This window comes from Seriola lalandi, unplaced genomic scaffold, assembly GCF_002814215.2.
Source record: "Seriola lalandi dorsalis isolate HSWRI2012SDOR001 ecotype SW California unplaced genomic scaffold, Sedor1 jcf7180002054378, whole genome shotgun sequence".
Classification (NCBI taxonomy): Eukaryota; Metazoa; Chordata; class Actinopteri; order Carangiformes; family Carangidae; genus Seriola; species Seriola lalandi.
In genome coordinates, this window is record NW_019524931.1 from 313,686 (window position 1) to 341,610 (window position 27,925).

Genomic DNA, 27,925 nt, shown 5'->3' on the forward strand with positions numbered 1-27,925 from the left:
ACTGCATTTTCTGCACTTTCATTCTCATCAAGAATCCTGGCACTAACAGGTTGCAAAAGAGACATAAGATGCTAAATGGACTTATCAGTAAACAGTAGTAAGATCACTCACACATAACAGCTCACACATAAACATTAGCTGGTGAGTGCCAAATGTTCTGTACACACCACATAAACAGATACTGACTCCAGCTGAGAAACAAGTGACAAAACCCATTCAAACACCTCAACATTTCACATACAAGCACACTCAAGCGCATTCACACTCCAGTACCTTCAATAGTACTTTTACCATTCCAATAGCAACTCAAATGGCATATGCTCTCCCGAGCTTGTTATCTTTCATACAGAATCCAACAACCACGTCCTTCTCCAAACACAAAACGCATGCACGCACGCACGCACGCACGCACACACACACACACACACACACACACACACACACACACACACACACACACACACACACACACACACACACACCTCCGTTTTGGTACAGTCCATTTTTCTGACTGTCGGCTCTCATTTTTATGTAAATAACACACACTTTCCTTCCCAAACAAGCACAGACACTGTTCTGTCTTTACACACCATCAGCTCCATATTCATCTCCTGTTTATGCGAACAGGCTAAAAACAGGTCTACACACCCTCTCCTACATTCACACAACCACCACCCAAATCACTAAAAGTTTTTTTTGTCCTACCATCTTTGCGGTAAAGGTTGATCTCCACTTTCCTCTCCTCCGATCCCAGCAGGGCCTGCGCCATCTGGGCAATAGCCAGTCGCTTAGTGTCAGGTCCGTACAGGAAGTTACACGTGCATGGCTGCTGCATGATCTCAGCGCGTGAGTAGCCACACATGTGGCAGAAGCCATCGTTGCAGAAGATGATGGCACAGTTCTCCACTCTTGCATTGGCGATGACAAACTTACGACCTGTGGGTGGAGTGAGAGAAGTTTATTCTTAGTCAGGTTTGTCCTGGATAGCAAAAGTAACATCCAATCAATGGCACTGAAGTGTGGGTTACAGAAGGACAATTAATGCATGTGGAATAATTTGTTAAGTCAAAAGTGTAATTTGTGTAAATGTATGTATGAGGTTTGGTGTGTAGGCTGCATCAAACTAACATCTTTTGTTTTCCCGCTTGCACTATAAATGCCCTTTAGTCCATGTACCACATATACCTGCTCTGAATATGCAAGACACCATACATATGCCTACATCATTGTTACCTATTTGAATTTCATAGTTTACCCTACTGATGCGTTAGCTTTGAATGGATGGTTAGCAAAAACTTTAAACAGAATAAAACACACAATCTCCACAATCATATACAACACAACTGTTTAAACTTGATGCAGATGACCATCAGAGTATTTAAATGAATGACAGTGGAATAGTTAACATCAATCCACATAAAAGTAAAACATGTAGTCTGTGTGAATCTTCAACGTATATGTAATTCAGCTTTAACCAAGCAATATTAGAACCACTGTTATGAGAAAGATTTCAAGATGGAATTTATTATATTTTAAGATTAAGGTTGTATTGTTCTAACAGTGATTCTGTGATTTAGAGAAAAACATTCAAACACAAATAAATATTACAAGGACAGACCGCAAAGGTGTAATCATTACATAATCAATAACAGTATCAATGGAAGCATTCCAGTTCGTTTCAGCAGGTCCAGGGTCTGCATGCTGGCTCATTTAATGGCTGACTGGGACATCTTAATGGGACAGAGCCATCATTAGTAACACCTGTGCTTCTCCTGCTGTAACAAGTCTGAATGTCTGCTGTGCAACAGGTCGAAATTTCTTCCAAGAACAAAGTCACAAAATGATGTGAATGAAATCGTTTTACCAGCAAACACTAAATATTATGAGAATAGACTTCATGTTTTGGGAGGAAATGCATACCATGCGAATACAATCACAACATTTCTCGACGTTTCCTGTAGTACTAATTAAAAACAACGGAAATCACCTGCGCACTAATACAGCAGTCTTGCTAACATGTCGACTAATAAAACTGCACAGGCACCGTGAAGTTACTCACTCTCAATTGCATTGTAAAACTGAAACCTCGTGGGAACCCTGAGCTAAACAATAAAAAAAGAAATAAATTTCACCTTTTGGAAGATATAGTTCACCTGTCCAACGACAGTTTCTTGGACGTTTCACTTATTCTGGGCCTCGTGCTGATATGTCGCTTTCAAAATAAGAGGCCCACTTTCAAAATAAAATTGAAGTAGTACAAAAATAAATCTCTATTAAAAGAAAATTAAAAACAATACATTCTTTAGTATACCACACCAAATAGGTAATTCACATTTGTACTCACTGTAGAGTAATGAAGCCATTTTACTGGCAATGGTCTGTTACAACTGGAAATACTATAATATTATGGCTAGAAGTGTGTAATCTGTTCCTTTTCTTCTCTCTGTTCATCTTAATTCCAACTCAAAAGTGTGCGTGCGTGCGTGCGTGCGTGTGTGTGTGTGTGTGTGTGTGTGTGTGTGTGCCCATAGCTTTGGATGTGTGTGTTTATAATTGTGGTCAAAAGTGTAAACCGCAGCTGCAACCTTGGTAGCTCTGACTCCCACAAAGCTCTGATCTGTGTCTCTATCTAAACCACTTACTGAAGAAGGAGCCATTTAGTTCCATGGCCTCTGCTCAATGTCAAAGAATGATCTTAATGTACTCAGAGAGCTGCTGTTATGCCTGAACACACACACACACACACACACACACACACACACACACACACACACACACACACACACACACACACGAAAACATACTTGGACATACTTCATTACCCTGTACTCTGCCTCTTTACTTTCAATGACTCTTGAATAAAGTGCAAGTCTGTGTTTCTTATGGGAATACTAAACAACGTATATGTGTGAATGTGCATATGGCCTGTGTGCACATGTGACTGTGCTTGTGCTACATTAGGGTATCTGTCAGGCTAATAGATGGCATCCACTAAAGAGTTTTAAGCTTCTGAAGAGCTCCTGTTACTTTCATTACTGCGCCCCACTGTGAGGAATATTTCACTCATAAATAGTCATGCGGATGGTTAGAGGGAAAGAGGAAAGGTTTGTGACAGAAAAGGGTGGATGAAGGAAAAGACAGCTGGAAGGCAGGATGAGGATGAATAAATTGATGGAAATAGGTAGAAGGATTGTGGAAAGGACGGATTACAGAAAAACAGGAGATAAATAGAGGAAGGGGTGGATAGTGGATGGGAATTAAGGAAAACAGATGCAGGATAATGAAAGGGGAGAGATTTAGAGAAAAGGATAAGGTGAAGCAGGGATAGAGGAGCGGTGATCTGTCCAGGGATGGAAGAATCTGAACACATGTCTCAGCAATTAGGTGGCATCAAATAAACAGACTGTTGCTGTTTTCCACATTTCACTCTGTGGCTGTGAATTCAGTTCAGTTCAATTAAAAACAACTTTTTAACTATTTAGCCATGAGGGCAAATGTATGAAGCAGCTTGCCAGCCAGATCAACACATTCACAGAAAAATAGATCCACTGTAAATCGCAGCTTTAACAAAATTCTACAAAAGGACGCTGTAAGCGTAAAGTCTAAAGGTTAAACTGGAAAAAAATAATAACCAAAGTAATGAAACCATACAAAGGCATAAAGAATTAATACTATTCATTACAAAGTTTGCAGTTTAAGATGTTTAAAAAAGCAAAGTTAGCTACTTTGTCACAGGCCACATTTCACCCAAGATGTGTCCATTATAAGGAGAGCAAACTCCCTAAGATGAAGGAAACTATTTTTCAGTACAAGTATTGTATATAAGAGTTGTTCATCAGAAAAGTTTTTGTTGGAGTCTTGGATAAATGACAGAATCCCAAATTCTTTAGGTGACATAAATAATTCAGCAACAAGATTATTGTTGCAGTGAACAAACCAAGCAGGTCCTCAATGCAACCTGGGTCTCAAAAATACAGCCTGACACTTTTGGTAATTTCTATTCCTTGTGAGGAGATCTTCACAAAGGCTGCTGGTGATAAATCTTCCCCAAGGACTACAGCTGGAGAAGGGGAAGAGCACCTTACTGCTGCAGCGAACTCTGAGAGATTTAGTTGCTTCTTGCTTAGTGTGTGAAACTTCAGACTTTGATCACGATGTACCTAAAACACAAGGCCAGCTTCTGGGAAAAAGGATTTAAAATGGTGGTGAAAGAATGTTCAGTTATTGATTCTGTATTGATTCAATGTGCTTCCAATGTTAAGATTGTTAAGATTGATTCCTGGCGGTTCCTGACCATTGTTCTGTGGTGTGTACATTCATTTTATAAATCTAGACTGGACAACTATGTAGGTGCTGGATGAAAATATAATATATGCAATACACATTCAATACATCAGGGTGAGATCTCTTATAGAGGCCCACATCAGAGTCAAATTGAATAATGATTGAATATGTTCTATGCAATACAGCATTCTGTGCCATCATAAATCTATAGGACCAGTAGGAATAAATAGGATTGATGAGGCAGATTAATTCACCAACAATCCAGTCTCTACCATCTGTCAAAACCTGTTCAAATATGTTCATGAAATCATGAAATACAATAAATCCTTAACAACGCTGCTAAGGTGCTAAATTTACTTTCACAACCAGCAGACACAGTGGTGAGAGGTGGCCAACCATGAGCCATGCAGGGCCGTGCCAGGGTGTCATTCTAAGACTCTTTCAAGGAGAGGGAAAGAATTCATCAGTGAAATCACCTGCTAAGGTGACAGGATGGACATTAAAACCTGCAGACTATTGATTCTCCATGCCACATAGCAAGGCTGTGACTGAAAGTACTCCCTTATTCATTCATTCCCTATTCCCTATGTCAGACATACTCAATAATTTACTCTATTATGAACGATAAATTGAGATTTCTGACACTTGAAAATCATCATCATGATGGTTGGGATGGGGAAGGGTGTTCTTCGATGGCCCTCTTTGCCTATAGAGCCCATCAGAGTGGGACTGCCACTGATTGTGGGTAAATGTAGTGCACTATATAGGAAATAGTGAGTGATTTTATACACAGCTGTGGCACATTTAACAGTTGCATTGGTTTTCTGTTCAACCATACCCACACTCGCGTCATGGTGTCAGTGAGGGCAACAACAACCTGTTTAGAGACAAAGGGATGCCCTTTTCATGGATGTTAGGCAGAGACCATGAACTGAACTGCAATGTCTGTCCCATCATTTACTGTCAATCATCAATATTCCACCAAGCTGATGAAGGCTAGCCATGGCTGAAGCAAAGCCTAAACTGCAAGTTCAAGAACTGCCTTAACAAGATGCCTTAAGCGCTGTCCACTGATACTTAACTCTCCCAAGAAACAAACTCCCCAACCTCCCTCCTCCACCTTCGTTAACTCAGCAGACCTGAGCATTGATCCCACATTCAGACCAAAACCTGCTCATACAGTTAATCATTTCAGTGACAAATGAAGTGTGACATACTTAATATATGCTAACTGAACTACTGTATATCTGAATAATCTGGGTCTCCAACAACCCATTGCCAAGATTTTGGGAGCAGGTAATGCATCACACATTGGCCCTTGATGAATGAATGAATTAAATTAAAACAAAGTCCACACACTGAAGTAATACTTCTTGCTAAGTGTTTTTCATCAGACTTCATTATGAAACAGCCCCTGAACAGGAATTATCCTTTTACAAGGAGGAGGGTGGACATTCATTATTCCCTGTAAATTCTGTTTCAGAAGCAGTTGACTGAGGTGATGTGCAGCAATTCCCCCTCTGAACCAGTGGTTTATAAGTCATTTTTATACCCACTGGGAAGAGGCTGTTCTGCAGTATCCAGACATTTCTGCACACTTCATTCCTTTTCAAAATCACCTATTGGCCCATGATATTTAAGACCCCTGTATCTGCACCAAACTCTTTGAGCACTACATTGTTTTGGAGGAATTGTTCCACTGCTGCATTCGTTATTATGTTGGAATGAGTTTGGCGGCTGCAGCTAAATGATTTACGGATGTTGAAAAGATTTATTTCTGTATCAAGTGTCGAGCCATAACTTGGATATGAGGGTTATTACTGTATTGATTGAGTGCATTTTTGTGTGTGAGTTCGTTGTATGGCTGTGGGTGTTGTTTTCTCAGCAGCATGCACACATAACAGAATTTCTGCGGGAACATATGATGATGCCTCAAACACAAACTCGGAGAGGGAAAACAGCAAGACGCAACACAGTCTGACCCTGTGTTAAAAATACAAAGATACGGCATGTACCTCACGGACTGATAAATAAAAGTCTGTTAATCAAGAGAGAAGTCAAGGAGAACTGACAAAATACAGTCACCCAGCAAGTAAGGATCAGAGACTGGCTTACTTTTATATACAACACCCAGTCTGTTTGCATGCATCACTAAAATATGAACAAATATGCTCATAAAGGCTGAATAAAAACATAAATATGTAAAAGTGACATTTCATATGTAGAAAGACAGAAACCATCCTCCTTAGGGTGGATAGCTGAGGTCAGCAAAGCATCTGACTTTCATAGACTTTCTCTAACCCTCACAAAGGAGTTTTAGTCACTTCAAGCCGACAAAACCTTACCTAGGCATGAGAAAGAAATGATCATCATGATAACAGATAAGCCACAGTATGTTGCCGTTATTAATGTAGGACTTGTTGATCATAGATACGCCCTTACGATCTGTTTAACCTCTTCCACTCCATACTAATTTTTTGGAGTCTGCTTTCTAAATCTAGCACATACTTTTTTACTTGCCATGGTGTACATTTTAAACAAGCCCCCTAAATGTAATGGTAAAATATATTTCTTGTGATTGCCATCCAGAGATATTTGTAAGTTTTGCAGTTGCTAAATATACATTGTTATCATTAGCCTACCAACTGTTTATTTAGTCTTTAGTAACTCTGAACAGCACAACTTCTTCAGGACAGACTGGACCCTACAGTGACTCGGTATCGGAAAAAGACGAGAGAGTCCGACCAGGCCGGGTTAGCTGGTTAGCACGCTAACTCGGGTGATATAAGTAAAAAAAAAAAAAAAGAAAAGTGTTGCCCTCCACCACTGGGGACAGCTCTTGGTGAGTAAATGAGAGTGAGTTCGATGCTGTTCTAGTCTGGTAAGTGAACAACTGTTAATGCTGATGTTGGCTATGTAGCAGCAGCAAAATTTACAAAAAGCTCCTTTAAAGGCACCAATGACTCAAAAAACGTGACTTTCCCTGTTTCTCTGCTACACAACACCCAATCAACCAAAAACTTATATCCCAAACCATTCACACTTGACAGAGCTGTGTGACATCAGTCAAGTCAACTGCTCTAACTTTAATCACAGTTAAGTTCTCAAAGGGCTTCAGCAAACCCAAAATCCTGTTAGCAAACTTTACATTTTTCCCATTTGTTCCTCTCCCTCCCCAAAAAACACCCATCAATCGAAGTCATGCCACAAGAATCCAAAACTGAGTTCATCCATTTCTTCTTACAGAAAATGAACATCCATCAACGTAGAGCTCCAGACTGAAAATGTCTCTGCCCATTTCTTCCTGCGTTAAACACACAATTATCACCGCCTCTTCCCATTTCCTTCATAAAACCGACATATCATCTATTGGACATGCCCATCCTGGTTTTAACAGGCGGTTCTCGTGGGAGACATAAACCGGTGGAAGGGCCTGTTCAGATATTCATGGGAACAGTGGAGATCGGTGCTGCGGATGCACTTGATAGCCTGCCTCCGTGAATTAGTGGCAGCATCAGCCCTCAGAGGCTCATAAAGCTTGATGGGTTTGTCTGGCTGCAATGAGCGCCGGGTAATACAAAAGCAGAGATGTGTGTGCATGACGTATGTTGTACATTTCATTTTCCAGCCTTTGAATAAATGCTTTTTACTCACTGATAATGGCCAAAAGAAACAAGTAGATGTGTTTCTTCCCCAAGTTGTTTAATTCTTTTAAAGAGCCTGCTTCCTTTAGAGGGGATGAGAGTTTACAGCAAAGGGTGACGCATGTTTGGATTAATGTAATCATTCTTCAGACACACACACACACACACTCACTCTCACACTCTCTCTCATGCTCTCTCTCTCTCACACACACACACACACATAAAGATGAGATAAAAAGCAACCATAATAAATAAATACATAAACATGGTGCATTCTGAATGACATTTTAACTCAACCAAAAGACAACCACAGGGTGAGAGAGGGTTAAGGCTCTAAAACAGGAAAATTAAAAACAAGCATAAAGGATGTCGGTAGTCTAAAGATCTAAAGACATGACAATAAAAGAGTGCAAGAGTGTTTAGTTTTATAGACACGTACTGATGTAAAAAGGAAGGCAGATGAATAAAGCATCAGGAGAGAGAAGCAGGAGAGTTTGAAAAGCAGCAGGGTTTGTGCAGCCCAGTGTTTAGGCCACAGCTGGACATGAGGGAAAGCTGGTATTAATTCTTGCAGGGAGGGGTTCAGGTACTGTATTTTTACATTGCAGGCGAGAGGAAAATATTCGGAACCAGTGGGCAACTGTGTTCACTTTTTATTCACACCAAGTGAAGCGTATTCTTCCTTTCTTGCTGCAGACTCCTCTCCGAGGTGCTTTATAATGTCACTTCACAGGCAGAGATATTGAGTTTGCTTGACTTTTGTGGCCCTGTATCAGTAACCTGCAGGTCTCCATGCTCTTATCTAACTGTGAAGTGAATGGGAAAAACAACGTGTGTAAACAGTTCAGAATCTATGATTAAAGAGACCCATGGTGGTCAATAATCAAATAAATTAAGACTTTAAAACATAAACTATACTAATGAATACACACAAAAATATAACATAACCATGAAATTATGACGTAATATTTTAAAAAGTAACCTTACTTTCATTGTTATGCAGTATTATTCTATCATTGTCTTTCAAAAAACAAGTGTTGCTGTTTAGAGAAAAGACAGAATGAGGCTGATTAATGCACCACAATCAATGGGATGACACTATTGAGTGAAATTAAAAAAATGAAACAAATTTAGGTCAGAAACAGGTGGAAAAGTCTCATCACATAAATAGATTTTTTAAAGTTGTTTTAAGAGACAATTTGTGAGTCATTTCTTTCAGCATTCTCGATGTATTGCAACTACAGTTTTGTTAAGATTAGGGTAAGATTGTGTTAACAGTTGAAAAAAAGCAAACAATAACTGTTAGTGTTAGGGATAGTGACCATCTCAGGGCTAGTTAATTTCACTATCAGTGATATTTTGCTTGCAGCTCGACATCGTGCTCTGTCATCTTTGAGAACTGTGGATTGCAACGTGATAAACATGAGCCGCACACACCAAAGTGTGCAGCGCTGATAGTTTAGATACTGCAACCCAAGATCCCCCGTCCAGCTTTGGTTTTGGTGACATCACTGACCACTCCCTGCTTTTCTCTCCCTGCAATTACCCTCTAATGAGCTTCTGAAAGGAGCGAGCTGATGGAGAGGCTGATTAAAGCTGCTACTGCTCAAGAGGAAAACACCATTTCATATTCCCACTAACACACACACACACACACACACACAAGATTGATGAGACATGCACACAACCAAATTCACACACTCACACACATAGAAGATCTTAGACGCACGTACACGTTCTCATAAACCCACCAACGCAGACTGAATAATTCACTAAGACCAGACCTTGGGGCTTTGCAGTCTGCCAGTTTGTGTGTGTGTGTGTGTGAGTGTGTGTGTGTGTGTGTGTGTGTGTGGATCTGTGTGGATCTGTGTGTGTATGTGCTTGGAATCTCCCTGAGTACACTGCGTAGGCGGATAAGGAGGGAAGCCCATGTGTTAGAAGCACAAGTCAACATATCAGCTCTGTGCCTGCTAGCTACAGAGACAGAGAGATAAAAGGAGAGAGAGCGAGATAGAGGACAAAGGAGAGAGAGAAATGAATGGAGAAATAAACAGGAAGGGAGGATGAAAAACAATATGAAAGTGAGAGACAAAGAAAAAAGAAAGAAAGAAGCATGTGATCGGTTGGTTTACTGTTGTAGACGAAGCAAATACAGAGACAGGCTGGAGAAATTTTTTTTTGTCTCTACCCATTTTTAACTGTGCAATCGCCATGGAAACTGAAGATTTGACACATGCTAAATTCTAACGCAGAGAACTGACACTGACAATAATTCACACTAAATGTGGGACCATTTATATGCAGTGGCTCTTAGAGCAGCGTCCAGAAACACCATCAATACAGTTTATACTCAGAGTTCTGTAGTAATCACAGATCAATCAGACTAAAGATACTGAATTACTAGCAAATGATATGAACACGACACGGATGCAGTGTCTCAATAAGCCACAGTTTACTTCAGCTCTGGCTGACTCATGTGTTCATGTGATGTTTTCCATCTTTAGCCAGTACACATTGTACACCGGTGTGGATAAACTCCTCTGACTTGTTTACAACGATTAGGTCACATAAATGATTATTCATCTTCAAACTCCAAAACAAGCTAAAATCAACTTTATTATATGAGAAGAGCAGGATTTTTTGAGGTTTGCTAACTCCTTATGACTCAGCACTCGTTACATATTCTGACGGTCCAGCCACATAAGGGATTCTCACTGGGAGGGTAGTGCCTGTCGACTGAGGAGTCTTAAGTCAGAGTGTCCTCATCACCCACTCCTTGTACCTTCTGGCCCTGGACATGCAGTAGAGACAAATGAAGAAACTCCATTTCCTGATGTAGAACATGAGATGTGGCTGCAAGCTCCAGAAATACTGAATGGACTTGAATTAATATTTCAAAGAAGTATTTAATTCAAGTATGAACTTTCACACTGACATTTTTATCCTTTTGTTATATCAGTGCATGATAGTCTATTTTATTGTATGTTGTAAAACATAATTTGAATCATTTCTAACTTGTATTTTTTCTGGTACCACTGGTCCAACCCATAGATTGTTACAGAGGAATTATGACTATGAATAAAGGCCATTGACACCTTCAACTCAAGGCCATGTTCTCATATTCTTGATAAAGGGTTGTACAATATATTTTCTTATTTCAACCTTCCTCTTCTTCTCTTCTTCTAATTCTTGATTTTTATAGCGGGTTGGCAGACAATGTTGTGGTGCATTACTGCCACCAACTGGAATGAAGCATGGATCGGGAAATGGGCGTGTGTGGAACGCCACACTGACGTGGACTGACGTGAACCCCGGTTGTGGTATGAATGGAACCAAAAAGTCTGCAGCTGAAACTACGTCTGTATCTTAACACAGTCCACTGAGTCATATGAATTGTAAATGGGAGTTTCCAGCTCAATGCTAGTATTTTCTTAGCAGCCAGCAGAACCAAAAATAGAATTCCTCTGAGGGAAAGTGATGAGTCGTCTTTTGAAAGTAAAGCCTTTGGTATAACAGAAAAAATAGAATAAAAGTTCTAACTATAGGTGGAGGTGTTGAAAAGGGCTCAAATTTGAACATTACCACATCGCCTGGCAGTGAATTCCCACTTCTTTGTTACTATAAAGGGGGAAAATGGGTGTGGGAGATTGTTGGAGTTAAAAATGCTTTACAAGCTTCACAAATACCTACTTTGTACAGTACATTGCTATATGAGCCATGCGTCAGTGATACTGTACCTCACAGTACTGTAGCTGTAAACCAATCCAGCTTCCAGCTGTCAGCTCACAGGTGGGACACATTCCTCTCCGAGTCTGATCACTCACTCAGTCAAAACCTACTCGCAGCTTTCCTGCAGTGCCAGAAAAATAATTATATCTATCTCTCATCTGGTGTGCTGGGCTTGGCAAAAACATTACAGTGTTCCCCCAAAATGAAAGTGCTGTTACAGCACAATATGTCTTTCCAAAATTTACTCATATTTTCATCCCATTAGAGATGCTGGCCGAACATTCTGTTGGCAGGACAGAAGTGTTCACTGCTGGGGAAGTGCTGATGTCATCAGTGTGAGACAGCTGACAGGAGGACGGGGGGTCCTGTCATGTTTTGACAGCCCAAGCATTTATTTTAGTAAACCTAGTGTTGTATTTGGAGCGATTTCTAAACAGAATGTATAAAAAATACATTTCCACATTTACTGACCAGAAAACCTGCTGGCACATTGTTTTCTGTGTCAGCCCATATTACGGCAGCTACACAACTCATACAGCGGCTTCAGGAAGTCTTCAGACCCCTTCACCTTTTTATACACTTTATTGTGTTGTAAATTTGGTTAAAATCGCGTTTTTGCTTGTCAGTCGACACTCAATAATACATAATGACAAGAGAAAATGTTTTTTAGAATTTTTTGCAAATTTACTAAAAATCTAAAATTAAAATCTCTCATTTACAAAAACATTCAGACCCTTAATTCAGTACTTTGTAGAAGCCCCTCTGTCAGCAATTATCGCCTCAGGTCTCTTTAGGTAAATCTCTACAAGCTTTGCACACCGTAGGGAAGGTATCATCCAGGTGACGGGCGCTTCCTGGAGTTCGCTGTGTGTTTGGACTTCTGCCCAATTTTCTTCTGCCAAATTTTTTTTGTCTTCAGACCAAACAATCTTTTCCCCTTATTTTCTCAGAGTCCTTTAAATGCTGTTTGGCAAAACTCCAAGTGGGTTGTCGTGTGTCGTTTACTCAAAGTGGAATCCGTCTGACCACTCTACCATAGAAGCCTGATTGATGGAGAGGTGCTGAAATGGTCGTCCAGCAGTTTTCTCCAATCTCTGCAGAGGACAGAAGTTCTGTTACAGCGTTGTGTTCTTGGTCACCTGCCTGACCGAGCTGCTTCTTGCCTGGTTTAGCTGGACGGGCAACTCAAGGAAGAGTCCTGGTGGTTCCAAACGTCTTTCATTTCACTATATTCAGGCAATTTGCCACAGGTGAACTCTAATCAAGTTCTAGACACATCTCAAGATTATAAAGAAAATGCTGGCACTCACAAATAAATAAATAGTCTTATTATTTCATAACAGGCAATCAACAAACCCATTTCTGCAACAAGCCACAGCGTTTCTGCACCGGATACAGGGCTCAGGATTTAGATTTATTTTCTACATCTCAAGGATAATTAAAGCAAACAGAAAGCACAGCAAAGGGTCAGAATACTTTTACAAATAAGAGATTTCAGTTTATGATTTTTAATAAATTGGCAAAAAAATCTTGCAAAAACATGTTTTCACTCTGTCATTGTGGGTTATTGAGTTTGGACAAAAATGACAATTTTATCCATTTAAAATGAAATCTAAGACACAAGACTGTGCAAATAGTCAATGGAAGAGGTCTGAATACTTTCCGAAGCACTGTGTTCTGGAGAGACGTGGATTCAACAGAACATATATGACAAAGACAGTTCAGCTCCGCCCGCTACAACAACACTACCCCAAACTCATTTCATACTGCATCATGCTACTACGTTAGCACAGTGGAAATTCCTCTGCTGAATACAACTGCAAGAAGCTGAGCTTTTCTTGCAACACAAAAAAAGTCATCTGACCAGGTTCCTCACTGGCCAATTAAAAATGCACATTACTGAAAAGCCCTCTAATGGCAGACAGCAGATAACTTTGCAATGTGACCGTCCTATTTCTATTGTTTATATCACAATTGTCATGAAGGATAAAATGACTGTCACTGTTATAAATTTCCAGAATTGTAAAATCCAATCTCACTGTTTTATAAACAGATAATCCTGCAAACCCGTCGGATCCGTCGCTCAAACCAGCCTTTCAGAATCCTGGAGCTGTTTCCAGTCAGCACACGTGTCACGAGTCAACAGTTTTTAGTTTTACATCAAAATTGCAATCAAACTCTTTTTTTTCTTTTTGCTATTGCTCAATTGTTCTGACCTTTATCCAGCTGTAGAAATATTCTGTTTGTTTCTTGGGAAGCACAAAGCACAGGCCACAAAGCAGTAGTTCTCCATTATTCCACCACTGATGGTCTTGTTTATTTCCAATGATCTTACTCTGTGTTTTCAATTGCAAAAGAAAGACTCCTGAGTAAAATTTACTGGTACTGGCCATCTGGCAAATTTGGCACATTGGTTACATTTGAAACTGCAACTCACACGAGACCCCGACATTCACTATTGTATTTTAGAGCGAAGCAGGAAGTGGAAGAAACCCTTTGAGTAAATGCTGACAGAGTGGCTTTCATTTGAACAAATGGGCCACCATGTTTGCATTCCTAATCCACTGTTAAATACATCCACGGTATCTCTACTGTAGGTTCAACTTGAAATCATTTTAATAGAAATAAAAACATGGTCTGGAACAAATCCCACACAAATGCAATCTGAAGGTCACCTGACTCAAAGCTTTGACTCTGTCCCTCCACACAGCTGGGGAGTCAGTCATACGACGTGGCACTTTTCAGAGAGTACACACCGGTCCAATCATCCAACAGTCGTTAAGAGTGATAATCCCATAATCACTGCAATCCTTAATGGGCTGTTTCGCTCTGAAGTGTCTCAGTGCTACAGTGTGTACAGCATCTCCCCATGCCTTAACGAGGTTATGCAGATTTATGCAAATGAGGTCTAATCCCTGGGACACTGGGGACTCCGGGGTCTTTAAATCGGTTAGCCGGCCTTTTCTGTGCCATCGCTCTCGGGGTGGCACAGGAGTCACGGTGAATGAGAGAGGGAGTCCGAATACGAGCGAGAGGGACACAAAGGAAGAGTGGATGAGAGAGGTGTGATGAAGTTTTAGAGGAACCTGGAGGAGGGAGACTTGATGAATGGGAGGGCGAGAGTGAAAGGGCAGCTGCCGGGAGATAAAGCCATGACAAATAGAGGTACAGGCAAAGGGCTGAGAGGAGAAGGACAGGAAAATACTGGGAGCTGCCAGAACACTCGTGCTGCCCCACTTGGCTTTATATTCTCACTTCTTTAGATTTCTAGAGATTAGAGGTGAGAAACAGGCACTCCCACACATTTGAACCACAGAGCCATAAAAACTAGAGCTCTTATTGATCAGATCAATCATATTTGAAGATGATAATTCTATAATATTATTTGTTTCTTCTCTCACGCCCTGTATGCATTATTTCATATGTATCTGCAGCGGCTGTAGGTATCTGCTTTATATAGAAAAGTCAGATACACTACATCAACGACCCCCGCCCTCAAACCCTTTAAAGTAGCTGAAATCTTAAATACATCTCTATATTCATGGCTCAATTTGCAACAGATAAGGTTTGAAAAAAAAAGTTCCTCTGATATTTTTTTTTTTGAGAGAGTTCCACATTTCAAAAGTGAGCTAAGCTCCTTATGATCAAACCCACGATCCAACTGTTGCTGAATCCTGATCAGTGCTCAAATGGATGCGGCACATTTGTGCAACTGAACCTCATAGTAAATTGTCAAACATCGTAGCAAGACAATGATTGAGAAATTATGTTTTCAGGGTCCTTAAGGCTTCAGAGCGCTGAAAAATAAAGACTCTCTCTCCTCTCACGTCTTTCTGACATCAGAACTTTTCAACATCTCTCACTTTAATCCTGTTTTGTGTCACCTGAGTGTAAGAGTGTAACACCAGAAATGCCTTTGAGGAAAGACTGTGAAAAAGAGTGCAACATTTGTCCCATTTCCACCATTCATTACATCCAGCCCCTTTGCATGATGGGAGACTTTATCTACTTTACCTTTCACCTTGCAACACAAAAACAGACTACGTCCTGCACTGGCACTGACCGGTCCTGTTGGTTTGTGGTTACTGGGAACACTATACTATAATTATATATATATATATATATATATATATTTTTTTTTTTAGCCTTTTCTAATCTACAACGACTGATGATGACAAGATGACAGGTGAACATTTGAAGGTACAAAACAGTTTAAGCATCTAGATTATCATCTCATTTACTGAAATCCAACACTATGAGCATCCCTCATTGTTTACTGTGAGAGAGTTTACTGCATTTTCATTTTGTACCATTTTCTTCTTTATTCTTCTTTGATTTTGTCTCAGGGAGGATGCTGCCCTTTTTCCCAGTTTTACATCAAGGTACGGAATAAACATCCTGATTGAGTCCCTGAGCATCACCTGACAACGCGCCATTCATGCATTCAAGCCTGTCTCTTCTTTTTATCGTGGCAGGAGAAAAAAACATGGCAGAAGTGCGTTTGATGCTTCAGTCTTTGGGGCACACGTTTTTATAAAAGCACAGCCAATTAGAAGCTGATGATGTGGAGGGAGACATAACTCTCCCAGAGATGCTTCTAATGTGTGTGTCATGATCTGAGAAAAGGGATTCGAAGCTGTGCAGCCACAAACATTCTGCTCTGACTTTGAAAATACATTTTTTTCAGAAGTGTTTTTGAGAGACTTTTGATGCCCATAGGCGGCTTCTCAGTGCAGCTCTCTCGTAGCACGCTCTCGGCTTCACTGAATACTGAGAACACCCAACTGCATTGACCAGTGCACATGATCATGATGAAATCACAATGCATTTGGTCTTTGTGTCTATTTTCCCTTCACGGCCACTAGACTACATTTTCCTGGTCTGATCCTTAACAACCATGTTACATTAGATTAATCTGATATTATATGTTCTATACATATTATATGTTGCAGCTCAATGCCTACAAGCCCTTTTCAAACACCAGTTGTAAGAGACTAGATTCAGTTCCAGGCCAAAGTTATGGCCATTATTTCACTTGTTGATGGCTTCTTTATCTAAGGTGTCAACAAAGGTATCGCACAATAAATCAATTCTTCATGTTTGAATCATGTTTCAAAACACTTGGAATTCAATCAGTCAATTAATACATTTCTTTTCATTTTGAAAATACAAAAAAACAGCTGCTTATGATTTAACCCATTTCCAACTGTCATTCAAACATGCAAAGACAAATACACAGCCTCCTGATTCCTACTGTAACATGCACAGACACCTCTAAGATCGCCGTTCTCCGCTGTGGCCTGGTGATCCACAAAACTGTGTGGTAACCACAGGGTCACAAGTTCAATCCTCACAACAGCTGAGGCATCCATCCTCATCAAAGCGTTCTTGACTAGAAGCTGTAACTGCTGAGAAGCTCTTTGCTCCACTTCAGTTGTATTTACCGTTGTAATAATCAGAATCGGAATCTCAAACACAAACAACACAAAACATTGGACAAAACATTGAATTATTGCCGAGGTTTATGTGGGCGTTTTCTTTTCAGTAGTCAGTAGTTGAAATCCTCGGAGCTGCTGGTCCTCGAAATAATTTCAGAATGATTAAAATGATCTTAATTCATGATTTAAAGGCAAAGACAAAAGTGAGACATTGAATCTATTTTTTCAAACAGCTGTTAAGAGGAAACTAGAGAGCTTTGCTTTTCAGAATCAGGGGTGGGGTGGGTGTTATGTTTCATGTGTTTTCTTTTTTATAATATGTAATTATATTATTGTATTTTATGTTTCAGGTATACGTGATGCTGCCACTAAACAGCAGATCAAAGTTTTATTTCTTACATGCTAAGGTACAATGAACAAAAAGCAAAACAGTGAATTGAAAAAAAACATATGAATTGGTTGAGTAAAATCTTGTATTTTGACCTAAAATCCATCTGGACTTCAGGCAGATCACTGCAGTGGTATTAAAAAAATGAAATTCTTTGAAAGGGTTGAGCGAGCCTTATTTTAGGAGGGTGGGGTCTCTATTGTGATGGTTAGTGTTCAGTCAAATGTCATGGCAGACATCAGTACTTGTCATGAGGATGGGGGAAAGTGTAATCCAGGTGAAGCTGCTAATCTTCAGGCGTAAAGATGCAGAAGAATTCCCGTATTAAGACTTCATATTAACTCAGCTACACTTAGTTAAATGAAGGACAAATAATCTGGTTTTGAGCCCATTAATCTTTCTTTAGCATTTCTAATGTTAATGGCTTATCTCAAGTCATTTTAAGTGTTGGATATAGTGTTTTGTAGGGGGCTGATTACTAGTGTCCTGTGGATGGTTTTTGGGGATCTATCCTGTCAAACATCTACAGATTACACAACTTTTCCCTGTGGATATCTTTGTAGGCCCTGCACTTGACTTGTAGATGGATAGCTGGAACTAAAAAACACACACAGTGAGCACACAACCTCTTCCCTCTCAGCACCCTCAGCGGGTGCCATGTTTCCCGTTTGGATGCATACCCATTTGAAATCAGAAGGCAGTTGGGCACGGGGGCACCTGCTGGGCACCAGAGAGACGAGTGAGGGAGTGAGGGAGTGAGGGAGTGAGGTAGGGGGAGACAGAGAGAAAACAGGTTGTCAAATGAGACAAAGAGCAGAAAGAGAGAAGAAGCGAGGTACAGAGGGAAGGCGGTGAGACAGAAGAGTGTTTACAAGCTCTGAGGGTTTACAAGTGTGTGCGCTCGTGTGTGTGTGTGTGTGTGTTCTTTTGTGTGTCCGCTTGGCAACGTGTGGGTGTGTGTGTATGCACGACAGAAAGGGAAGAAGACAGGAGAAGACACAGAGGGAGAGAGTGTGTGAGCGAGAGACGAGTGATTTCACACCAATAAAGTGCAATCTTGAGGCACTGACTCACTCCTGACTCCAGCAACAGTGTGGCAGCGTTGCTGTGTTTACACCCTCCGAGTGAAACAGATGGAGCAGAGAAACAAAGCTAACCGACGGAGAAGACCCTCAGTCCTGTGTTTATTCTGGACGTGTACAGTAAAGCAGCTATGGCAGCCTTTGTGTAGGAAAAATATTGATACTGCTTGATTTTCTAAACATCTGGAGGATGACCATGAAGCTGTAGAAATGTACAAATACTGCATTTTTTCTGCTACATGAGGAGTAACATCAGACAAATCCACAAAAAGTCTGCAGATGGAACCTTCAAATGTCTCCTCGCAGCCTAATCCATGTATGCAAGTCAACATTTGCACTCGACTGGAGTTGCGTGTCTTTGCACAGAGGCATTTCTTCCTCCCTGCACTGGGAACATCAAGGCTCTGCGCCTTATGCAACTCTCAGCCAAGGTCATCAAAGCATGAGGAAGCACGAAAAAAGCTCAGGTGGATGACCTGTTGTTGTGGGCAAAGAGGCCTCTTGGCTGACTCAAGCTAAAGACGATTGAAGCGCTTTTCCTGAAACTTTTCAAGTCGTCTCACTCAAAATTTCTTTGCAAAATTCACATCACTGGTGGTGTATTCTGTTTTTTCTTCGTCTGTATTCGCAGAACTTGTTTGCATTGCATTGCTACTGTATGGTTCTTCTTAGAAATTGTAATTCTGTCTCCATATTGTTATTCTTCTGTCTGTTCTACATCTCTTTCCATCCTGATATAGAGATCCCCCTCTGTTGCTAATCTTGATGTTTCCTCAATCATGTATTTAAAATATATTTTAAAAATATAGATTTTATCAACATCCAGTTCAACTTTGGTGAAACCTGGACAGGAAGAGGTGAACCGTTGAAAATGGACGCTACTTCCCACTTTTATTTCTTCCTCTGGTGTTTAAACTGCTCCTCTGTTGCGAGAGAGAGATTTACTTTAAAGTAAAATGGTGTATAGACGAACTCCCGATTAGTGATATGTAAATAAAGTTGACTTGATTCTGGGTACACACCTGATAATCTCAACTACCCTTTCATTTCTGCATATTGACCGTTTTTCCTATCTGTTCATTTCACAAAGTGGAGCTCACTGTTATACACAACATTAAAGAACAGGGCGTGTTGCTCTACATTTTTCTCATTGTCAACAAAATCCCATGAAAATACCAATACCAACAATTTGTTAGTCTGCCTGTTTCTGACTTCCCTTCCCTCAGCCCCAAGCCCATTAATCAGCCCGATCCCGAAAGATCCCAGTGAAGACGAATATAAAGTCAAAGTCATTTTCTAAAAGTTCTTAGTAAACTTTACTCAAACAGGAGGAAATACTGACCTTTCAGCCGTGGATTATTACACATTGGGCGCATTAGTCTGTACTTCCAGCAGCAAAATACTATATGTTGAATTCAGTCAAAATAAATTAATATGTTTATGTGAAATTTTAAAATGAAAGAACACTTTATTTTCCTCCACGCCTCCAATATTTTCATAAATGTCTAAAAGGCAATTCCCACCTGCTTCACTCTAACCAAACAACCAGCCAGTCAATGTTTTCAATCAATTAGCTGCAATTAGTTCATAGTGGTTAACAATCAATACATATATTAAATATATTGAAAACAATTTCCACAAGACGCAGAGCATAAAATTACCTGGAGTTATTGTTACCAGAAACAGTGTACCTCTTCGTACTGTGTGTGTGTGTGTGTGTGTGTGTGTGTGTGTGTGTGTGTGTGTGTGTGTGTGTGCGTGTGTGTGAGGGTGGGTGGGTGTGTGGGTGGAAGAGTTGGGGGGGGGGCAGTTGCCATGGCGATGAAGTGTTTGCACTTCAGCCGCAGAATGATAGCATCCTCCCCGGAGGACAGTGGCCTCCAGGCTCGTAATTGGACCAAGTCTTCTCTAAGGAGCGCCGCAACGGAGAACAACACACGACACCAAAAGGTTGCTGTGACCTCATATTTAAGGTCAAATGTGCTGTTGGTTGTTGTCGGGGAGGCACACAATTTGTCTGTGCAGTCTGATTTGTGTGGAGCAGCGTGGAAATCAAACATGGAGGATCACAGTAAACAGAGAGGGTTACACGCACAGAGGAGCGTACAGTCAGCAGAGTCTGAAGTCAGGGAGTAACACCTGAGGTAGAGGCGGAGGGCTGCTTCCAGTACATGCTGCATCTGCTCATCTAATTAGTTTATGTTTCAAAAAGGAGAAATCTAATTACATTTGTTTTTTGGTCCAAATAGAAAACTTCCGAACAAACGCAAAACAAGACAACAGTAAACACATTGTTCCCCATGAATAATGCATTTCCGTCAAGGCCACTTGCAAATGAGTCGCTACGTCTCCAAACAAACAGCACAGCCTTTGGCCACTCAGTGTAATTTCACAACATGCCAGCATGGAGAAATGAGAAACACAGTTTGTGAGAATCTGATTATCTCATATTGCACGTGTAATTTTGGATAAAGATTATTCCCTGAAGTTCGGTCAAAATCGGATCCGTGTTGTAATTTGAAGACATTTTGTAAAGAAGCAGAGGGCTGGGACAAACATGTGGAGGGATTCACACTCTAAATGCCTGCACATATATACTGTACAGTCTATATATATATGTCACATTACTGTGGATATTTGATTATATTAAGTTAAAATCACAATGTTTACACAAGTCTCTGTTTGCAGTGGATCTCATAAAGCCTTCCCACTGACTGATCATATTCCCATATGCAGTAAACAAAGATCACGCTCCCCATTGATTTTCCTCCAGTGGACACATCAATAATCTCTATGCAAAACAGATTTGACCTCCTGTTCGTTTCAGTCTAATAATCCAATAAACATTGGTGTTATAGAGATCAATTCTGAACAGCTACTGTGCATTACCACCCAGGCTGCCTGTTTGATTTGTATGCATTTCCTGCACTTTATAGTTGCTGTTAATGTGACCTCATGGATCTTATAGACTTCATGGAGATCATATCCCACTGTGTGCATGATGTGTGACTCATAAAAAAGTAATGTATATGTTTCATAATCTTATTCTATGGAGCACAAATTCATCTTCGACATGAAAAGGTGCCACATTTATGTTTAAAGGGGAACTCCTCCTATTTTACACATCAAAGTCTGTCTCCAGCTGTTGGAGTGTAATACTGCATACGTGAAAAAAGTTCTTATAAGGCCCTTTGTCTCCGGAGGGAGCTGTGTGAAGTCTAATGAATGTCACCATGTCGACTACCAGCTTGAAAATGAACAAACTTTGCAGGGTGGAGGTAGAAAGAAATGAATTTAACAGAACTCTGCAGTCTGCTCCTCATCTCTGCCTGAGGCCAGAGGTCTGAAGCTACATTAGCTGCTACTACCATAAAACACCCAAGTCTCCAAGATACAAAGAGCATATCCCTGGTGGATCAGTTTGCAATGTGAGCTGTGTCTTTTCTGATGTTTACCTTGCTGCATCTTGATGACAGATAAACCAGTTGTGATAACTTTTCAGTGCAGTGAAACAGTCTCAGTGTTATAAACCAGTCTGCAGTGTCGTGGTGTGTGATAAGCTTTTCTGACTCATAGACTTATTTCTCAAACAGGTTTTATTGGATCATAATTCATTGTGTGCGGAACCTGTTTTAATGCCGGGTTGGCATTTCAGTGTGAAAGCCCGCTAATTGAAATTTTGACATAAGATAATTTTCCTTAAGTTTCTGCTGAAGTCATGAAGACGGAACCTGACTGCAAACCTGCAGTGTGTTTATTCCCACAAAATAAATGTGGTACTCCCTCCAATCACCTCATGTCTTTGGCATTTTGGTGAATTTTATTCCAAACTAATGGAGTGCCAAAACCGCTGACACATTTCGATCTGAAGCTTTCATCACAGCACACACACTTTTATATAGGTGTGAGGAGATTTTTTTCCACTGGAGTGCCAGCTTTTTGTGTTGTAGTTTTCTTTTTAAAATTCAGAGCACACAACTTAAAATAGATGCAGGCGAAGTCGCATTCGCCTCTTTCCTCTTATGAACTTACTCAAATGAAAGCCCAGATCAATCCATCACTGTCTCAAGTACGACAGGAAGCCTGTGATTATGATACATTATTTTCAAACCATTTCCACCCTCTACAACAGGACAAACAGGAGAGGCCTACTCCCCTTGATTGTTATTTGTCTCAATTACGACAAAACAGCAGCTAAGGATCTGGTGGATCAATACGCGGGGCAGGACTGTGTGGGAGCCCACACCAGGCTCACTGTAGTAAGGTAATACCTATGCTGACTTGAATTACATTAGTGTAGTTTACCTTTTTCTCACTTTGCTGTTGACTCAACTCATGTAACTCTGTGTTCCTGGAGTTTACACGGAGCTCAGCGGTGCACATGCGCAGTAGAGCCGTAGGAAAGAAGAACTGTGTGGACTGTAAGAAAAGTCTCTAGGTTAAGTTATATAACTTCACTGAGTAGGCCATTTTTAAAGTGATAGCTAAAACTAAAACTGGTAGGCTAATGATAAGGTTAGCTAGTTGTAACCAAAGCAGCTAGCTAAAACTTGCCATGCCATTCACACGAGAGCCTGAAGTGCATGATGAGAGCTCTGACCAAATTCACTGATCTAATTATTAAATGCTAATTTGATACGGTCATGACCAACAATTGACTCTTGACATTTGACCCTCGGACAGAGATCAAACTTTGTTTTGCTCAGTTTATCTTTTTCATTTTAAATTGTAACAGAGCCAAAATGTATATGTTGTAGTATATTCAGAATAAGTGGGTGGAGTTTCCCAGCATGCTCTGGGGTAATGTGTTTGCAGGCATAAATTGAGTGGATTGTGTTCTGGATGTTACCTGTGCATGGTGACTGGTATTACTGTTCTTGACAGTTACTCTACATTGTTTCTAGTAGCTTTAAGTCCCTTTTAGGAAAAAGCATGTTAAACCATGAGTGAAGTGAGTTGCATAATAAATCATAACCTTGGAGACGCACTCCCTTTTAATATGACAGATAATTGCATTCCTTAATAAAATCACTTTATAAACATTAGTTATGGACTTGTTTCATTAGATACTTCCATTTGTTTTCTCATACATCAGCCTTCATTGCTCATAACAGTATTTTCTTAAGCATAAAAATAATCCTGTGAACCTAACAGTCTGTGTTGTGCTTACTTGATTTATCCAAGACAACCAGTTTCCTAAACTCTACTGAGTAAAACACACCTTTTCACACAAGTCAGACTAACTTGTTTTATTTAAGTTGCTAAGAGCAAGTTAACTTGAGTTGCCATTTTTAATTGCAACAACTTCAGAAAATGAAGTAAACACAATTACATTTTAAGTCAACTTAACACATGAATATGAAGTCAACATAACTGAAATAGATAGTCATATTTACTTCGTTTTTTCAATGCAATCGGTTTCCTAGATATTTTTAAGTAAGATCAACTTGTCACATTTCACAGTGCTCTACCTTTCATAAACTGTAGTTTATGCAGCAGCTATGGATAACTTGAGAGGAGTGGACTCATGTTTCAGTGGTTGTGGAGCACTGAGTTCAGAGTGGATTCAGAGGCAGGAGTGGAAAGACTTAAATGGGCAAATCCTTCAGTCAGAAGAAGAATTTGCTATATATAAATAAATAAAACAGATTTTGTCAGGTTTAAATTTCCAGTGTATTTTACTTCAACCCCTGTAGAATTAATAAGGTTGTCTAATTAGATGCTGGTGTCCACTGATGCCCCTTCTCAATGTTGACCAGTTTGTTATCCACAGCCATTAGACACCGTATTGTCACCAGCATCAGCATGCTTGCTTAGCCTGACCAAAAGCCTGGAACAATCAATAGACAATTATTCTGAAGACATGTATCACTGGAAAAATATTTGGAAAGCACTGAAGTGAGGTTCTCCGTCTCTCAGCTGTATTTTGTGTTCCTCTGCAACACTGAAGTGCTCCTCTTATCATCCACCACACAGAGAAGCTTCCTGACAAACTGAGTCAATGCAAATCTGCTGTAAAGAAACACTACAGATATGAGCTGGCAGCGATCCATGCTCACCATGCAGACTTATCCACCTCCATCAGGATGGAAAAAATAAGCACCACAGGATTAAAGTCAATTACCCAACTCTGACTTTGGTGTTTCAACTTGGCTGCACTTGTGTGAAGACGCTTTTCAGCACCTTTGTGTCTTAAACACAGTGTTTTTTTTGGATCCAACCCTTAACAACATCTTGTTTGAGGCTCTGCCGCTGCCGTGACTCGTGGGTATTACAAATGCAGCAAGACATCACTTGCTATTCCACAGCAGCCCTGTGAACTGCTCAACCCCAGAGCATATGGTAAATGGTGGAGGGCAAGGTGTGCATTTCAGCATTTACAAAGAGGGAACCTCAAGAATTCAGCTGTTTGGGAGAGAGTTGTGTTTTTTTCCCCTTATCAGCTCCTGATGGGAGTCATTGACATTTAGATTCCCCCAAAAGCTGCATCTAAATCTCTATTTAACATCTCTTGCATCAGCTTGAATGTCAAATCCTGAACTGACAAAATGTTAATGATACAAATCTTCCACTTTTCCATCATCATCCTCTCCATCTTCAGCAGGAGAGGTGCTTTGTGGCTCCTGAGGCACGTTTGAAGTCTGGTCACATGTTCAGAGATGGAAGAAAAAACATGAATGATTTGCATCAAGGGTAAGAGCGCTACAGGGAGGGAGGACGAATGAAGCCTGTGTATTTTGAAATATAGACAGCTTCGAATTTCGTGCCCCTGGCCTCCATGAAAAATTTAGCAGCTCATATATAGTGTGTTTGTTTTTGTAGTTGATTAATTTATAGGATAATGATTTTTTTTCTTTCAAGGCAAACACAACAAAGCACTATAATTGTTTTATGTTTGAAAAGCAGATATATGCAGTGGAATATATTTAGTGAGGTTTCTGTATTAAAACTATTTTACACATCCTCACTAACTGAGCCAAATGTAATAGATCACATGACCCCAAAAGCACCTGGGTGTCATTTTTTGGCAGATTGCCTTGCCTGACAAAATCCGTCAAAACAGCAGCAGCATGAGACACTCAGCGTGACATTAAAGCTTGAGAGGAGATGCAGAAACAAACAATATCTGACTTTGAAAAGTATTGTATTATATTGCTTTGTAACCTTTAAAAAATGACAGGTATGGCCTAAAAGACCATTCCTGACTGACAGATGTCTGTTGCAGCTGCAGGGTTCAGATCAACAGACTTCAGAGGTTTAAATACATATAAAGCGTCCGTGTTGTGGTATAAAAATGCATGAAAATAACTGAATGTGTGTTTTTTTTTTCTGAGGATTTATGACTGATTTCCCCTCCTCACTGTGAAACATCGCTGCACCACGGTGTGACATGTCACATCTGGTAACCATGCATCATTATTGAGGGTAATTCTGGAAAAACAAATGTCAGCTGAAAGCCTACATCATCAGGGAGCCATTTTCAACCCGCTTTGAATCAGTTATTAACATTAATGACGGAAAAATAGGCTGCACGGTTATAAACGATCTGTCTGAAAGAAAGAAAAATAATGATCTTACTCTGACTGTCGAATTTCCTGATGATTGTGTCCAGGAAGGTGTTCTGCGGAGCCACATGGCCCCTCCGGACCGGCATCTTCGCTGCGGTGGCCCCTGGACTTTTAGAGACTTTGCAGGACTTTTAATATTATCACACCGCACGACGCTCACTGCGCTCTCTGCATGGAGACCGAGCACTGACGGGTTCAGTGGCAGTAATCCGAAGGCCAAAGTTTTCCCAAGTTGGTCAGAGAGACTGAGGCAGCTGGTGGAGCTCCAGGAGAAAGTGAGAGGACGAGAGTTCTGGAAAGGAGGCGCACTGTACGCACGGCGGGTTTGAGCCGTTTCCAGCCTCCAGTTTCCAGGTTGAAAGGTGTGAGGGTGTCTGTTTCTGTCCCCCGAGGGGAGGGCCGCCCGGTCAGGTGATGTTTCTCTCCGGTCTCACACTCGCTGGAGCGCAGCAGACCTCTCATCCTGCACTACAGTCCACTCCTGTGAAGCGGACTGGGCGAGCTTCCCGACGAGCGTCGCTGGAGCCATAGTTGGGGCGCTGAGCTGCGCGGTTTTTTTTTATATTATTTGTTTCTCATTCCACCTCCTCCCTCTGCCCCTGAAGGTGTGCGCGCTCAAACTGTGGAGAAAAAGAAAGAGGGATGATTAAAGAAAACTGCAGAGCGCAGATCCGCAGCTTGATCCGTCCCTGCTCGGTGTTTTTGGAGGTGTTCTCTGTATCTCTCTCCCTCGCTGTGCGCTCTGCCGGATGACTTCAGCTCCACCGGCGTCTAGCTGCGCCTCTTTTAACCCTTTGCTCATCAGGAGCGGAGCTGCTCACACTTTTTCTTTTGGAGAGAGAAATAGATGCTGCACAGGTTTAAACTGTATCTGAGGTTTTCAAAGTGGGGCCTCTTGGCTGCTATAAATCCGGTCCTAGTATCAGAGATGAAATTATTCAGTTGACTAAATTGATTATTTATTGCAGCTGGAGGAAATGGGCCTAAGATGGCAGCCCCCGGATCCGTCCGGGTGCCGTTTACACATTAAGGAGCAGGTGGTGTCAGGTGAAAGAGGAACGTGCGTTGTATGACGACAGTTGTATCACACACCTGCTCCACGAGGCTGCGGCCAAACGGCTGCTATTAACAGGTGTTAGGCTACAACACGCCCGTCTCTCTGGATGGGAGGGATTCATTTGTGAGACACACACACACACACACACACACACACACACACACACACACACACACACACACACACACACACACACCCTGCTGTCTGCTACCATTTTACTGAGCTACTGTACTGCAAAAAACACCGTCTCCACGCCCCACAAATGAACATTTACCTGCCCCGGAGAGACGCGCGTGACCGGCTGAACCTGGATCAGTGAATTTCATGTAAATGAGCCACTGACACGCGGCTGTGATGCCGCTTCATTGTGTTTCGGGGTTGGATGGGGATTCACCACTCTGCTCTGCTACGTCACACCGCCGGGGTTCCCCCCTTCCGTCATGCTGGAGATGATGCCTTCACGAGCTGTCGGATATTGCGGCTTGCTGGGAAACGAACACGAATGACAGACCAACATGCTATGTTTTGAATGAATTCATATTCTTTTTCTTAATGCTGATGACTGCTGGGATTAAAGTAATTCTTTACACATTAGCAAAACATTTCATTTGACTGAGTCCATTGTTAGAGTGATGAGTTTAAGGAGCAGAAACCATGAAATTCTTGTCACATGATGATTAAAATCATGTAGTTAATATGCTGATTTACATATTTATGGCCTATATGTATGGA

At 40.9% G+C, this 27,925-nt stretch overlaps 1 protein-coding gene across 1 annotated transcript; it reads right to left on the minus strand.

Moving 5' to 3' along the window:
* Nucleotides 1–582: 582 nt before the first annotated feature.
* LOC111657031 (voltage-gated inwardly rectifying potassium channel KCNH2-like) lies at nucleotides 583–26,869 on the minus strand. Its single transcript, XM_023408995.2, has 3 exons — nucleotides 26,147–26,869; nucleotides 706–936; nucleotides 583–611 (listed from the first exon to the last, which is right to left on the minus strand). The coding sequence occupies exons 1-3, from the start codon at nucleotides 26,220–26,222 to the stop codon at nucleotides 583–585; spliced, it is 336 nt and encodes a 111-aa protein (XP_023264763.1). The 5' UTR covers nucleotides 26,223–26,869.
* Between the last annotated feature and the right edge of the window lie 1,056 nt (nucleotides 26,870–27,925).

What these genes read in the sequence shown, in the direction of transcription:
- LOC111657031 (XM_023408995.2), bottom strand. Translation starts at nt 26,222, where the DNA reads ATGCCGGTCCGGAGGGGCCATGTGGCTCCGCAGAACACCTTCCTGGAC. An exon ending in CAGGAAATTCGACAGTCAGA is followed by an intron (nt 937 to 26,146) that starts GTAAGATCATTA and finishes CTCCACCCACAG; the next exon opens with GTCGTAAGTTTGTCATCGCC. An exon ending in CAACCTTTACCGCAAAGATG is followed by an intron (nt 612 to 705) that starts GTAGGACAAAAA and finishes TCGCATAAACAG; the next exon opens with GAGATGAATATGGAGCTGAT.